Here is a 15,313-nt window from a genome sequence, read left to right on the forward strand (position 1 = left end):
CATTTTCAAAAGCAAGGAATGATTCGGTGCAGAGAGAGTGCGAGTGGTTAACACACACTAACTCCATCACTACTTGCCTGGAATTGAGCAATGTAGCAGTTTACAATCTGGCTGAGTGATTCAAGCTCAGTCTGACCAAACCAAAGTGCACAGATCGAAGTTAATGAAGGTTAATTTAAAACAGATGGATATTGGAGAACAATCTTCACTTAAGGGTGGTGATTCGAAACGAGGCCAAATCGGTTCCCCCAGCCCATTCAATGAAACCATTTGCGAATCTGGATCTGAACTCCATCGGCCTTGGTTCCCAAAACTGTTCTAACCTTTACCCAGCAACAGAAAAAATCATCAATCTCCGTTCTGACTTTTCAATTGGCCCCCAGACTCAACAGCATTTTGGGGGAGAAGGTCCCAGACTTCGACTTCCCTTTGTGTGATTCATGACATCACCCCTGAATATACTGGCTCAAATGTTCAGGTCGCTTCCCCTTGTTCGGGGCTCCCACATCAGAGTAAATGGTTCCTCTCTGTCTACGCTTACAAAAACTTTAATCATCGTAAATCCTTCAATTAGATTATCCCTCCATGCTCTAAACCCCAGAGAGAGCACTGATGTCCATTCTGGCCAATACCCCAGATGTGCCGGGAAGCACTTTGCTGGCGGCCTTGGAAGGAAGGGTTGGTGTCAGCCTTTCAGAGCTGTCAGTACTGACGGTGACGTTTCTACTTTGGCAGTGCGCTGGATGTCGCCGCCTCGCTATTGTGGCAGAGAGACTGAAGATTCTGCATTAACATCCTTACACATGTCCCATTGCAACGACCCATTTTTGTACCATTGATATAACTTGTAGTAACAGTAAAAATACAAAATCCAGATTTAAAAAAAACCCAAACCTAGTCGATGAAAACTGTCCTCATCATTTAACCCTTTTAGCCCCAGTATCATTCTGCTGAATCTCTGCTGCCCCTCCAAGGCCAACAGAAGTTGCTTGAGGTGCATAATTCAATCCTTTTAGACTTAAAATCAGTGGGCCAGATTCTCCAGTTCTGAGGCTAAGCGCGGAGGATCCGTGGAAAAAAATCAGCGGCGCCCCCTCACCGATGCCGCGACCAAGCAGGGAACGAATGGGTGGGAGAGTTGAAAAAATATGGGAGGTGCCTGGAAGGAATTAATGCTCAGAATGGCAAACAGGGAATCTGGCATCACCACACTGGGGGCAAAATATAAGAAGAAGGAACTACAGAGGTCGATGCCCAGTCACACTGAGCTTCTGTGCATCAGGAAAGATCAATTTCTCTGCAGCTGAAACTAAAGATGGGGAAAAAAACCTGACAAAGCCTTCTGAATTAGGATGTTTCCACCCAACCCAACATTCGACAAGTCCGGGACATGCAAAGATAGTGACCCTGCGCAGAAAAATCAGAAAGGCAAGCAACTGCAGGGAGAGGGGTGGGGAGACTGGTCCTTAACCGACTCGATACTTACACGTCTCATCGGGTGTACCTGTGACTCGGATTCTCCTTGTCGATGAGCTCTGGCGGGACTAAAAGCAATCAATCAATCCAAAATTGCATTTTCTTTTTCAGGACTTCCTCTCCTAAACCAGGCACAATCGGAGCAGAGTTCAGCAGGAGGTGTCTTCATCGCAAGGAGTAACTGAATGGAAAGAGTGTGGCATGGGGAAGGTTAACTCTCCAGCCCATCTGTGTGCCTTTTAATGTGGGACATGATGTTATTTGCCTGAAATAGAAAAGGAGAAAGATAATACAATGCTGCAGATTGAGCGATCTTGCAGCGAGTCTCCTGGGTGTATCAAAAGACTCCACTTCAGCCTTGAGTGAGTTAGTACAGAGTTCAATAACTGGGATTTTGCCTGTAGAAGCTATCAGGAAAACTCATTACTCAGCGTAATGCAATATTCTCTGAAGGATTGCTGGAGACATTAATGGGCTCATTTGCTCACAGATACAGGCAATTAGCATTCCACAAGAAGCTTATACATTGATGGGTAGATAGAAAAAAGCAGGAGGAGGCCCTTCGGCCCTTCGAGCCTGCTCCTCCATTAATTATGATCATGGCTGCTCATAAAATTCAATTCCCTGATCCCACCTTTCCCCCATATTCCCTTTAGCCCCAAGAGCTGTATCTAATTCCTTCTTGAAATCACACAACATTTTAGCCTCAACTACTTTCTGTGGTAGTGAATTCCACAGATTCACCGCTCTCTGGGTGAAGAAATTTCTCCTCACCTCAGTCCTAAAACATTTACCCCTTATCCTCAAACTATGACCCCTAGTTCTGGACTCCCCCACCATCAGGAACATTCTTTCTGAATCTACCCTGTCAAATCCTGTTAGAATTTTATCAGTTTCTATGAGATCCCCTCTCACTATTCTAAACTCCAATGAATATAATCCTAGCCGACTTAGCCTCTCCTCAATGACAGTCCCGCCATCCCAGGAATCAGCCTGGTAAACCTTTGCTGCACTCCCTCCACAGCAAGAACATCCTTCCTCAGATAAGGGCACCAAAACTGCACACAATACTCCAGATGTGGCCTCACTAACACCCTATACAGTTGCAGTAAAATATCCCTGTTCCTATTCTCAATTCCTCTTGCTGTGAAGGCCAACATACCTGTTATAACCTGCCCGGTTCCTATTGGCTGGGGACAACTGGTTACCCCATGATATATTTTGGGGTCCAATCCACACAACAGAATAACAGAAATTAACTCAGGGACAAATTAAAAGGCTCCTGATAGAGACACTGCTCAAAAATAACAAAGCACAACGGAAAATTATCAACATCAAATCAAAATGTGAAAAGAGGGATCGATAAAGCAATCCAACCCCTGTGGTGCCCACTGGGCACGGAAGGCTTCCTTGAGGAATATGAGCTCCCCCAATAAGGAGAGGAGTGGGGCCTTCATTAGCAGTTGCAGCTGTATAAATAGAGCTGGTCAGTGTGGTACCGGCTAGAGACGGAAGCAGTGGTGGACTTCTGCTGCTGTGTGCATGTTGTTGTAAATAAAATTACTTTCTGTTTGACTCTACAAACGCGTGCTGGATGCTTCGTGGCCCTCACAAAAATGCCCTTTGCTTTCTTTACTGCCTGCTGTATCTGCGCGCTTACTTTCAGACACCAAGGTCTCGCTGAGTATCCGCCTCTCTCAATTTACGCCCAGTCAAATAATAATCTGCCGTCCTATTTTTGCTATCGAAGCGGACCTCATATTATCCACATTATGCTGCATCTACCATGCATCTGCCCACTCACTCAGCCTGTCCAAATCATGCTGAAGCATCTCAGCATCCTCCTCACAGCTCACCCTCCCACCCAACTCTGTATCATCTGCCGATTATAATATTTAGTTTAGTTCCCTCGCCCAAATCATTAATATATAGGGTGTGATTTAATGGCTTTGTTGCACTTAAGCGAGAGCGGAATGAGGTCGTTGAATAGCGGGAGAGGTCTGTGGCGGGCACTGAACTGTTTGCAACCTAACCGGCCCACTCCCTTCGGTGAAATCCGGATCTAGTCTTCGTGTGGCGAGAAACCAATAATCACCACTTAAAGCTAATCCCCCCACAACGACCGGGTGTGACCCCCTATCTAACAGCCTCCTGTGATATAACAGCCTCCCCAGCAAGTGGTCACACGGGCGACGACGAGCACTCCTTTTTAAAAACATTAAACTGGTGGAGGGGTTGCTGTGGGGACCCGAGGAGGTGAGTAACCATCTTCACTCACAGGCAAAGAGCCCGGGGGCACTGTACGGACAGCGTGTGCCTTGCGGACTTGGCACCATGTGGAGGAAGAGGATACGCCCCAGGATCATTCCCGGGGCTCGAGCGGGGATTTGTGCAGCATCTCACAGCCAACAGGTGCATCTGGAGGTCACTGATGCCCTGTTTGCCCAGGCAACAAACTGTATAAACTTTGACATGGACCGAGCCCAACGAGGTGCCCGGGCAGCAGGATTCTCTGCCATCGATGGGCGATGCCCCAGGTCCATGGGCTAATAGATGGCACGCGTGTAACCTTGCGCTCACCGGGCCGTCTGGGAGTGCCTCACATCAACTGAAGGGGGTTCCACAGAACATTAGCTTGTGCGCAACCACCACGAGGATCATGCACCTGTGTGCACACTTCCAAGAGAGTGTGCACGATAGCTATATCCTGGGACAATCGGATATTCCCGACCTCTTCGAGGACCACCCCAGGATGGCCAGTTGGCTCTTGGGGATAAGGGGTACCCGCTTAGGACCTCGCTAAAGATGCCAGTACGGAGGCATCTTGACAAATACATGAATAGGATGGGAATAGAGAGATACGGACCCCGGAAGTGTAGAAGATTTTAGTTTAGACGGGCAGCAGGCTTGGAGGGCCTGTTCCTGTGCTGTACTTTTCTTTGTTTGTGTCCAGGGTGATGGGCCTGTGTCGGCACTGTCAGTGGGTCACTGCCGAGGGCAGGGGGGGGGGGGAGGTGATGATAATCCACAGAGAGCTGAGCGTTGGTGCTCCTCAAGCTATGCCATAATCTGACCCCTGCCTGTCTGCATGGGGTGGAGGGGTAAGGGGAGGGGTCAGCAGGGGTCTAGGATCCCCATTTCGGGGAGATCGGGCATGGGATTGGTGCTTGGCTGCAGAGTGGAAGAAAGTGCAGATATTTTAATGGGTTTCAGCATGTCCACCACTGCCCCACTCTCCCAATGGTGCTGCCCACTCTCCCCACCCCTCCCCCCATGCATATTCCCCCCTTGCCCGTTACCTACCCCCTTCCCCCCATCCCCAGTGCCCTCTCAGCGATCCTCGACCTGCTTAGACTGCCATGCTCCAGTGCTGCGTCTAGGAGTATCCCCAGGATGCACATCACAGGTGGAGACAGCCTGCTGCTTACGATGCCGCAGGCGGGTGCCCTCTGGGTAGAATCACCACGGATGGACTGGCACCATCGGCTGGAGGTGCTGCAGGAGAATATACATGTGGTCAGCGGGAGGGATGGGTCAGTCTGCATGGCATTAAAACTCACAGGTGACAGCCGGTGGATCCTCACCACTACGACATGCGCTGACCTCTACGTTGGTGACCAATCTGTCCTCAGCCACCCCCTAACCTCCAGGGCCCGTACCTCATAGGGGGTGAGGCCTCCGCTATCCGGCACACCACCACCAGTCTGGGCCCTCTCCCGTTGATTGTGGGCCAACTTCTCCTGCGGTGAATCAGAAGGATGCATCTTAACCACACATATGGTATGTGGTTGGGGGGGGGGGGGGGTCCAGTGCGAACTCATCCTCGCAGCTCAGTGCAGGTCGATGACCTTACGGCACTGAGTGCCGGTCCTCCTGGTCACGCTCCCCAAGCCGACGGCTGCTGCCACTTCCCCCCCAGGCGGTAGTGGCTGCCCCTCCTGGACCCTCGAGCGAACAGGGCATCCCGTCTGGCCTCCACTGCGTCCAACAGTCATCCCAAGTCGGCATCACCAAAGCGTGGGGCTGGTCTCCGTGGCGGAACGGCTGTGATCGGAGTGGGGTTGGGTGTGCAGGAGCAGTTTAAGTGAGCGGGAGGGCTGGCGAGCGCGGACCCAGGTGAATCAGCCAGCGGACCATGTTTGCGGCGTGAATCCCACGGGTTCTCGTTAAGTGGCCCAATTAACGTTTTATAGCAGCGACGGCCTCGCCAGGCTGAGTGTCGGGAGCTCACAGCATTTCCCGCTCGCTGCACACTTAAAAACTTTTCCATTAAATTGCACCCATATTGTGAACAGTGGGGGTCCTTGCACAGATCCCCACGGTACCCCACTAGTTACTGCCTGCCAATCGGAAAAATACTTATTTATTCCAACTTTTTGCTTCCTGTTTGCTAATCAGCTTTTATCCATCTCTTTTTTAAAAAAAATTTAGAGTACCCAATTCATTTTTTCCAATTAAGGGCCAATTTAGCGTGGCCAATCCACCTAGCCTGCACATCTTTGGGTTGTGGGGGCGAAACCCACGCAAACATGGGAAGAATGTGCAAACTCTACGCGGACAGTGACCCAGAGCCGGGATCGAACAAGGGACCTCGGCGCCATGAGGCAGCTGTGCTAACCACTGCGCAACCGTGCTGCCCACAGCTTTTAGCCATCTCAAGACACTACCCGTAATCCCATGCGCTTTAACTTTACAAATTAATCTGCTTTGCGAGACATTGTCGAAACTCATCTGAAAGTCTAAATAAACCATATCCACCGGTTCTCCCTGGTCAACTCTACCAGTTACATCTTCAAAGAAGATGGCTTTGCTTCTGCACACTGAGTAGCAGTCAGTGATAAGTGGAGACTCTCGGCGATATCTGCTATTAAAGCACAATTAAACTCTGATCATGAAATGAGTGGAGTTAAAGCAGTAAAATCTTTAGATTATGGAGAACGAATATCCATGGGGAATGCGTAATGTATTCAGGCGATGTCGCTTTGTCTTATCTTAATGGAGACATTATGCATTTGCACAGATTATAAATGTCATCACTGAGCAATAAATGTATGCACAGCATGATAAATATTTACAGAATATACATTTACAAGATAAATAGATACAGTGCAATAAATATTCACAATGAACATTGAACAATGAACATTCCTACAGTGCAATGCATGTATGTATAACATGATAAATATTTTCACACTGTAATGCGCACAATGAATATTTACACACCACAGTGAATACTTATATATAGTGCAAGAAATATTTAACCACTGTAATAATGTTCCTCATTGTTTTGAAATTATAGGAATCATGTCAGAAATGTATTTTCTGGTACATTTTATTTGCTGGTGTTGATTAATATTCACTTGTACATGTATACAATCAACAATGATCAATACCCCGAGATCCTTTCTATGGATCACAACGTTCACCACTACACGTGGCTGAAAATATAAATACAAAAGTTGACAGGTAGTCTGCCCTACCCCTCGTCAAGAATGACACAGGACTGACACATGATGCAGTTGGGTGGAATCTGTCAGAAAAATGCCGCTGAATCTCAAGCTTCACCCTGCGTGACAGTGAGCTGTCACTCACTTCACCCCCATGCTGCTGAAAGTTAAGTGGATGAAGCGGAGAGGGAGACTCACGTGGAGAAGCAGATCGGTGTGGGATGGGAAGACTTGTGAATGGGGAGGGATGCGAACAAACGATAGGATTGGGCCTGATGTCAAAGTTCCAGCAATCTAACACTGGCCTTTGCTTCCTTTCTGTCGGCTTTGGTGAGAACCGGTTGTTGTTTTGAAGAATCCGCTCCTTCTTTTTCTATGTGCTTGCTAATGAGAGCAAGGGAGAAGTTTGGAATGTAGCCTCTCCAGTAGTATGCTGGTCCGACTTCAGCACTGATGCGAGATCAATAGCGAGATCAAGAAGGATGAGCCGTGCTGTTGCCCAGCCAGCACTAACTCTGCATCAATAACAAGATCTCTCCAGTTACACTCCATGGCCGATTGCATCCAGTCTACCCTGGGACATGGTGGATGGGAAAGTGCTGGGTGATAGCTCCTGCCAAACTCTTTCATATCCTCCCCTCTTAATCATTGGGAAAATATTAGGATCAGATCAGCTACATTCTGATTGGCTGTTGATTTACTTTCACATTTGGGAATCCCTTTCCTCCCTATTTCCGGTCCAGCATCACCATAGCAACGCCGACTGCTGAATCTACAGTCTTCCCGTAAACAATAGGAAGGGTGAAAACCTTCTCCACTTCCTGCTGCAGCACCTGGTTCCTGGTCAGTGCACTCCCGCTGCCAATAATCCTCTGCACCCCAGATTCGATCAGCAACTGGCACGGTAACATGGAGTTCAGGTTCTCCGCAATGCCACGACACAGTGCCCTGGTCACGTGCCCCAACGAGAGGTTAGATGGGGAGATGTTGGTCACTGAAGCCAGCTGGTCAGGCGAGTGTCTCTCTCCAAATACGGTGGCCTTCACCACAAGGTCAGTCCGGGCGACGTTTAGGGCAGCGTGTATCGACTGGGAGTAGATTGTGGACTGTGGTATCTCCTGTCCTGTGGAAGTGAATAAAAAACCAGCATCAACATTATGGGGACGCAGGGAATAAATATCCAGAGGCCCAGTACTTTGGGCCATGGTTCTAAATTCTACCATAGCAGCTGGAGGAATTTAAATCCAATCAATTAACAAATCTGCAATTATAAGTTAGTCATTAAACTATTGCCGATTGTTATTACTAAGGCCCTCGCGGGAAGGAAATCTGCCATCCTTACCTGGTCTGGCCTACATGCGACCCTAGACCCACAGCAATGTGGTGACTCTTAACTGTCCCTGTGAAATGGTCCAGCAAGCCAGTCAGAAAAGTCAAGAAAGGAATAAAACCACCCAGACCACTCACCATCAATCTAGGCACCAGAAACAATAGCTTCCAGCCCCGCTGGCCCTGCATCTCATCTGCGGGTTTGTGCCAAAATTGGGATAGCTGTCCCACAGACTGGTCAACCGACTGGACCTCATCCCCACTAATCTGCCTGCTGCAGATGCAGCTGTCCTTGACAGTATCGGACCACCACGCAGTTGGTCACTCTGAGACAAAGCCCTGACTTTACATTCAGGATACCTTCCACTGGGTTGTGTGGCACCGTGCTAAATGGGGAGATTTCAATCAGATCCAGAAACTTAAAACTGGGCATCCAGGAGGTGCTGTGGGCCATCACCAGCAGCAGAATTGTACCCAACCCACAATATGTGAGCCCTTGGCTCAGTGTCCCACCCACTCTCACATTACCGTCAATCCGGACCATCAACCCTGCTTCAATGAAAAATGCAGGAGTGTGCCAGGAGCTGCGCCAGTCATACCTGAAAATAAAGAGCGGATTTCTCCCCTCTGCCTGCGGCCAGGGGAATGGAAAATCTGGACAGAGGCATTCCTGCTGGCAGGAGAAGAGTTTGCAATTTTCCCCTCACCTCTTTCATGGTGGGTTTAATTAATATCCTGCTGATCAATGCCGGGAACTCCATTTGCATTCATTATCACCTCATGAATGTTCATTAAATATACTGCCGTGGGAATTACATTCTGTCTTCCTATCTTGCGTCATGCCAGCGGGAATTTACACTGGTGTGAAACATGATTGACGTGCATCAGTCAGCCCTCACTTCATTCAAGCCTTCGAGGTGAGTGCAACATTCAAAGCCTATCTGCATCAGCACGGCTCCGGTTCCGTAGACGTGGCAGTGCGATGCCACACTGCTGGGGGTGTGGGGTTGGGTGCGATGCCACACTGCTGGGGGTGTTGGGTTGGGTGCGATGCCACACTGCTGAGGGTGTAAGGTTGGGTGTGATGCCACACTGCTGGGGGTGTGGGGTTGGGTGCGATGCCACACTGCTGGGGGTGTAAGGTTGGGTGTGATGCCACACTGCTGGGGGTGTGGGTTTGGGTGCGATGCCACACTGCTGGGGAGGTGGGGTTGGGTGCGATGCCACACTGCTGGGGGTGTCGGGTTGTGTGCGATGCCACACTGCTGGGGGTGTGGGGTTGGTGCGATGCCACACTGCTGGGGGGGTGGGGTTGGGTGTGATGCCACACTGCTGGGGGTGTAAGGTTGGGTGTGATGCCACACTGCTGGGGGTGTAAGGTTGGGTGTGATGCCACACTGCTGGGGGTGTGGGGTTGGGTGCGATGCCACACTGCTGAGGGTGTAAGGTTGGGTGTGATGCCACACTGCTGGGGGTGTGGGGTTGGGTGCGATGCCACACTGCTGAGGGTGTAAGGTTGGGTGTGATGCCACACTGCTGGGGGTGTGGGGTTGGGTGCGATGCCACACTGCTGGGGGTGTAAGGTTGGGTGTGATGTCACACTGCTGGGGGTGTGGGTTTGGGTGCGATGCCACACTGCTGGGGGTGTGGGGTTGGGTGCAATGCCACACTGCTGAGGGTGTGGGGTTGAGTGCAATGCCACACTGCTGGGGGTGTCGGGTTGTGTGCGATGCCACACTGCTGGGGGTGTGGGGTTGGTGCGATGCCACACTGCTGGGGGTGTGGGGTTGGGTGTGATGCCACACTGCTGGGGGTGTAAGGTTGGGTGTGATGCCACACTGCTGGGGGTGTAAGGTTGGGTGTGATGCCACACTGCTGGGGGTGTGGGGTTGGGTGCGATGCCACACTGCTGGGGGTGTTGGGTTGGGTGCGATGCCACACTGCTGGGGGTGTGGGGTTGGGTGCGATGCCACACTGCTGGGGGTGTAAGGTTGGGTGTGATGCCACACTGCTGGGGGTGTGGGGTTGGGTGTGATGCCACACTGCTGGGGGTGTAAGGTTGGGTGTGATGCCACACTGCTGGGGGTGTAAGGTTGGGTGTGATGCCACACTGCTGGGGGTGTGGGGTTGAGTGCGATGCCACACTGCTGGGGGTGTTGGGTTGGGTGCGATGCCACACTGCTGGGGGTGTGGGGTTGGGTGCGATGCCACACTGCTGGGGGTGTAAGGTTGGGTGTGATGCCACACTGCTGGGGGTGTGGGGTTGGGTGCGATGCCACACTGCTGGGGGTGTGGGGTTGGGTGCAATGCCACACTGCTGGGGGTGTGGGGTTGGGTGCGATGCCACACTGTTGGGGGTGTAAGGTTGGGTGTGATGCCACACTGCTGGGGGTGTGGGGTTGGGTGCGATGCCACACTGCTGGGGGTGTGGGGTTGGGTGCGATGCCACACTGCTGGGGGTATGGGGTTGGGTGCGATGCCACACTGCTGGGGGTGTGGGGTTGGGTGCGATGCCACACTGCTGGGGGTGTGGGGTTGGGTGCGATGCCACACTGCTGGGGGTGTGGGGTTGGGTGCGATGCCACACTGCTGGGGGTGTGGGGTTGGGTGCGATGCCACACTGCTGGGGGTGTGGGGTTGGGTGCGATGCCACACTGCTGGGGGTGTGGGGTTGGGTGCGATGCCACACTGCTGGGGGTGTGGGGTTGGGTGCAATGCCACACTGCTGGGGGGGTGGGGTTGGGTGCGATGCCACACTGCTGAGGGTGTGGGGTTGGGTGCAATGCCATACTGCTGGGGGTGTGGGGTTGGGTGCGATGCCACACTGTTGGGGGTGTAAGGTTGGGTGTGATGCCACACTGCTGGGGGTGTGGGGTTGGGTGCGATGCCACACTGCTGGGGGTGTGGGGTTGGGTGCGATACCACACTGCTGGGGGTATGGGGTTGGGTGCGATGCCACACTGCTGGGGGTGTGGGGTTGGGTGCGATGCCACACTGCTGGGGGTGTGGGGTTGGGTGCGATGCCACACTGCTGGGGGTGTGGGGTTGGGTGCAATGCCACATTGCTGGGGCTTTGGGGTTGGGTGCGATGCCACACTGCTGGGGGTGTGGGGTTGGGTGCGATGCCACACTGCTGGGGGTGTGGGGTTGGGTGTGATGTCACACTGCTGGGGGTGTGGGGTTGGGTGCGATGCCACACTGCTGGGGGTGTGGGGTTGGGTGCAATGCCACACTGCTGGGGGGGTGGGGTTGGGTGCGATGCCACACTGCTGAGGGTGTGGGGTTGGGTGCAATGCCACACTGCTGGGGGTGTGGGGTTGGGTGCGATGCCACACTGTTGGGGGTGTAAGGTTGGGTGTGATGCCACACTGCTGGGGGTGTGGGGTTGGGTGCGATGCCACACTGCTGGGGGTGTGGGGTTGGGTGCGATGCCACACTGCTGGGGGTATGGGGTTGGGTGCGATGCCACACTGCTGGGGGTGTGGGGTTGGGTGCGATGCCACACTGCTGGGGGTGTGGGGTTGGGTGCGATGCCACACTGCTGGGGGTGTGGGGTTGGGTGCGATGCCACACTGCTGGGGGTTTGGGGTTGGGTGCGATGCCACACTGCTGGGGGTGTGGGGTTGGGTGCGATGCCACACTGCTGGGGGTGTGGGGTTGGGTGCGATGCCACACTGCTGGGGGTGTAAGGTTGGGTGTGATGCCACACTGCTGGGGGTGTGGGGTTGGGTGCGATGCCACACTGCTGGGGGTGTGGGGTTGGGTGCAATGCCACACTGCTGGGGGTGTGGGGTTGGGTGCGATGCCACACTGTTGGGGGTGTAAGGTTGGGTGTGATGCCACACTGCTGGGGGTGTGGGGTTGGGTGCGATGCCACACTGCTGGGGGTGTGGGGTTGGGTGCGATGCCACACTGCTGGGGGTATGGGGTTGGGTGCGATGCCACACTGCTGGGGGTGTGGGGTTGGGTGCGATGCCACACTGCTGGGGGTGTGGGGTTGGGTGCGATGCCACACTGCTGGGGGTGTGGGGTTGGGTGCGATGCCACACTGCTGGGGGTGTGGGGTTGGGTGCGATGCCACACTGCTGGGGGTGTGGGGTTGGGTGCGATGCCACACTGCTGGGGGTGTGGGGTTGGGTGCGATGCCACACTGCTGGGGGTGTGGGGTTGGGTGCAATGCCACACTGCTGGGGGGGTGGGGTTGGGTGCGATGCCACACTGCTGAGGGTGTGGGGTTGGGTGCAATGCCATACTGCTGGGGGTGTGGGGTTGGGTGCGATGCCACACTGTTGGGGGTGTAAGGTTGGGTGTGATGCCACACTGCTGGGGGTGTGGGGTTGGGTGCGATGCCACACTGCTGGGGGTGTGGGGTTGGGTGCGATACCACACTGCTGGGGGTATGGGGTTGGGTGCGATGCCACACTGCTGGGGGTGTGGGGTTGGGTGCGATGCCACACTGCTGGGGGTGTGGGGTTGGGTGCGATGCCACACTGCTGGGGGTGTGGGGTTGGGTGCAATGCCACATTGCTGGGGCTTTGGGGTTGGGTGCGATGCCACACTGCTGGGGGTGTGGGGTTGGGTGCGATGCCACACTGCTGGGGGTGTGGGGTTGGGTGTGATGTCACACTGCTGGGGGTGTGGGGTTGGGTGCGATGCCACACTGCTGGGGGTGTGGGGTTGGGTGCAATGCCACACTGCTGGGGGGGTGGGGTTGGGTGCGATGCCACACTGCTGAGGGTGTGGGGTTGGGTGCAATGCCACACTGCTGGGGGTGTGGGGTTGGGTGCGATGCCACACTGTTGGGGGTGTAAGGTTGGGTGTGATGCCACACTGCTGGGGGTGTGGGGTTGGGTGCGATGCCACACTGCTGGGGGTGTGGGGTTGGGTGCGATGCCACACTGCTGGGGGTATGGGGTTGGGTGCGATGCCACACTGCTGGGGGTGTGGGGTTGGGTGCGATGCCACACTGCTGGGGGTGTGGGGTTGGGTGCGATGCCACACTGCTGGGGGTGTGGGGTTGGGTGCGATGCCACACTGCTGGGGGTTTGGGGTTGGGTGCGATGCCACACTGCTGGGGGTGTGGGGTTGGGTGCGATGCCACACTGCTGGGGGTGTGGGGTTGGGTGCGGTGCCACACTGCTAGGGGTGTGGGGTTGGGTGCGATGCCACATTGCTGGGGGTGTGGGGTTGGGTGCGATGCCACACTGCTGGGGGTGTCGGGTTGGGTGCGATGCCACACTGCTGGGGGTGTGGGGTTGGGTGCGATGCCACACTGCTGAGGGTGTGGGGTTGGGTGCGATGCCACACTGCTGGGGGTGTCGGGTTGGGTGCGATGCCACACTGCTGGGGGTGTGGGGTTGGGTGCGATGCCACACTGCTGGGGGTGTGGGGTTGGGTGCGATGCCACACTGCTGGGGGTGTGGGGTTGGGTGCGATGCCACACTGCTGGGGGTGTGGGGTTGGGTGCGATGCCACACTGCTGGGGGTGTGGGGTTGGGTGCGATGCCACACTGCTGGGGGTGTGGGGTTGGGTGCGATGCCACACTGCTGGGGGTGTGGGGTTGGGTGCGATGCCACACTGCTGGGGGTGTGGGGTTGGGTGCGGTGCCACACTGCTGGGGGTGTGGGGTTGGGTGCGATGCCACACTGCTGGGGGTTTGGGGTTGGGTGCGATGCCACACTGCTGGGGGTGTGGGGTTGGGTGCGATGCCACACTGCTGGGGGTGTGGGGTTGGGTGCGGTGCCACACTGCTGGGGGTGTGGGGTTGGGTGCGATGCCACACTGCTGGGGGTGTGGGGTTGGGTGTGATGTCACACTGCTGGGGGTGTGGGGTTGGGTGCGATGCCACACTGTTGGGGGTGTAAGGTTGGGTGTGATGCCACACTGCTGGGGGTGTGGGGTTGGGTGCGATGCCACACTGCTGGGGGTATGGGGTTGGGTGCGATGCCACACTGCTGGGGGTGTGGGGTTGGGTGCGATGCCACACTGCTGGGGGTGTGGGGTTGGGTGCGATGCCACACTGCTGGGGGTGTGGGGTTGGGTGCGATGCCACACTGCTGGGGGTGTGGAGTTGGGTGCGATGCCACACTGCTGGGGGTGTGGGGTTGGGTGCGATGCCACACTGCTGGGGGTGTGGGGTTGGGTGCGATGCCACACTGCTGGGGGTGTGGGGTTGGGTGCGATGCCACACTGCTGGGGGTGTGGGGTTGGGTGTGATGCCACACTGCTGGGGGTGTGGGGTTGGGTGCGATGCCACACTGCTGGGGGTGTGGGGTTGGGTGCGATGCCACACTGCTGGGGGTGTCGGGTTGGGTGCGATGCCACACTGCTGGGGGTGTGGGGTTGGGTGCGATGCCACACTGCTGAGGGTGTGGGGTTGGGTGCGATGCCACACTGCTGGGGGTGTGGGGTTGGGTTGGCTTCCGGTGGGTGATTCCGTAATCTGGGGAAACATCACCGTGCAGCAGCTCTCAGGCAAGGCTGCACCCTCAGACAGAGGCCAGTCACGGTTAGGGGAGTTTGAAGAGGTATGAAACCTCTTCAAACCTCGATGGGACTGAGATGTCAAGTATCAGAATTGGCCTCTAGGTCACCTAGATCTGTGAGCTTGACCTCTTGTGCAAGGATGAGCCTGATACAGTTTAAGGTGGTGCACAGGGTGCATATGACTCGGGCGAGAATGAGTGGGTTCTTTCAGAGGGTAACAGGTGAGTGTGAGAGGTGTGGGCGGGGCCAGAGAATCACACTCACATGTTCTGGGGTTGTGAAAAATTGGGAAGATTCTGGGAGGGAGTGTTCGCGGTCTTAGCCAGGACAGTGGAGGAGGAGGTGGACCAGGACACTTTGGTGGCGATATTTGGGGTCTCAGAGAAGCCGGAGCTCATGGAGAGGAGGACGGCCGATGTTGTTTGCCTCTGATTGCACAGCGGCAGATTTTGCTGGAGTGGCGGTCGGCATCGCCACCGGGGGTAGCGGCTTGGTTGGGTGACCTGTACAACTTCCTGCGGTTAGAGAAGATAAAGTTATGAGTTAAGAGGCTCGTCAGGGGGCTTTGAGGAAA

At 54.9% G+C, this 15,313-nt stretch overlaps 2 protein-coding genes across 6 annotated transcripts in view; both read right to left on the reverse strand.

The window, feature by feature from the left end:
* LOC140386995 (transient receptor potential cation channel subfamily V member 1-like) overlaps positions 1-1,841 on the reverse strand; it is a 125,015-nt gene extending 123,174 nt beyond the window's left edge. Inside the window, exon 1 of the mRNA XM_072469954.1 lies at positions 1,487-1,841. The gene's annotated coding sequence lies outside the window, so the exon portion shown is untranslated. The remainder of the gene's footprint in view (positions 1-1,486) is intronic.
* A 4,949-nt stretch (positions 1,842-6,790) lies between these two features.
* The window catches only part of shpk (sedoheptulokinase), a 38,272-nt gene continuing 29,749 nt past the window's right edge, over positions 6,791-15,313 (reverse strand). For all 5 annotated transcript variants that reach the window (XM_072469956.1, XM_072469955.1, XM_072469957.1 and 2 more), the window contains one exon: positions 6,791-8,046. In XM_072469956.1, coding sequence (XP_072326057.1) covers positions 7,652-8,046 — 395 coding nt within the window. In that variant the 3' untranslated portion in view covers positions 6,791-7,651. The remainder of the gene's footprint in view (positions 8,047-15,313) is intronic.

This window comes from Scyliorhinus torazame, chromosome 12, assembly GCF_047496885.1.
Source record: "Scyliorhinus torazame isolate Kashiwa2021f chromosome 12, sScyTor2.1, whole genome shotgun sequence".
Classification (NCBI taxonomy): domain Eukaryota; kingdom Metazoa; phylum Chordata; class Chondrichthyes; order Carcharhiniformes; family Scyliorhinidae; genus Scyliorhinus; species Scyliorhinus torazame.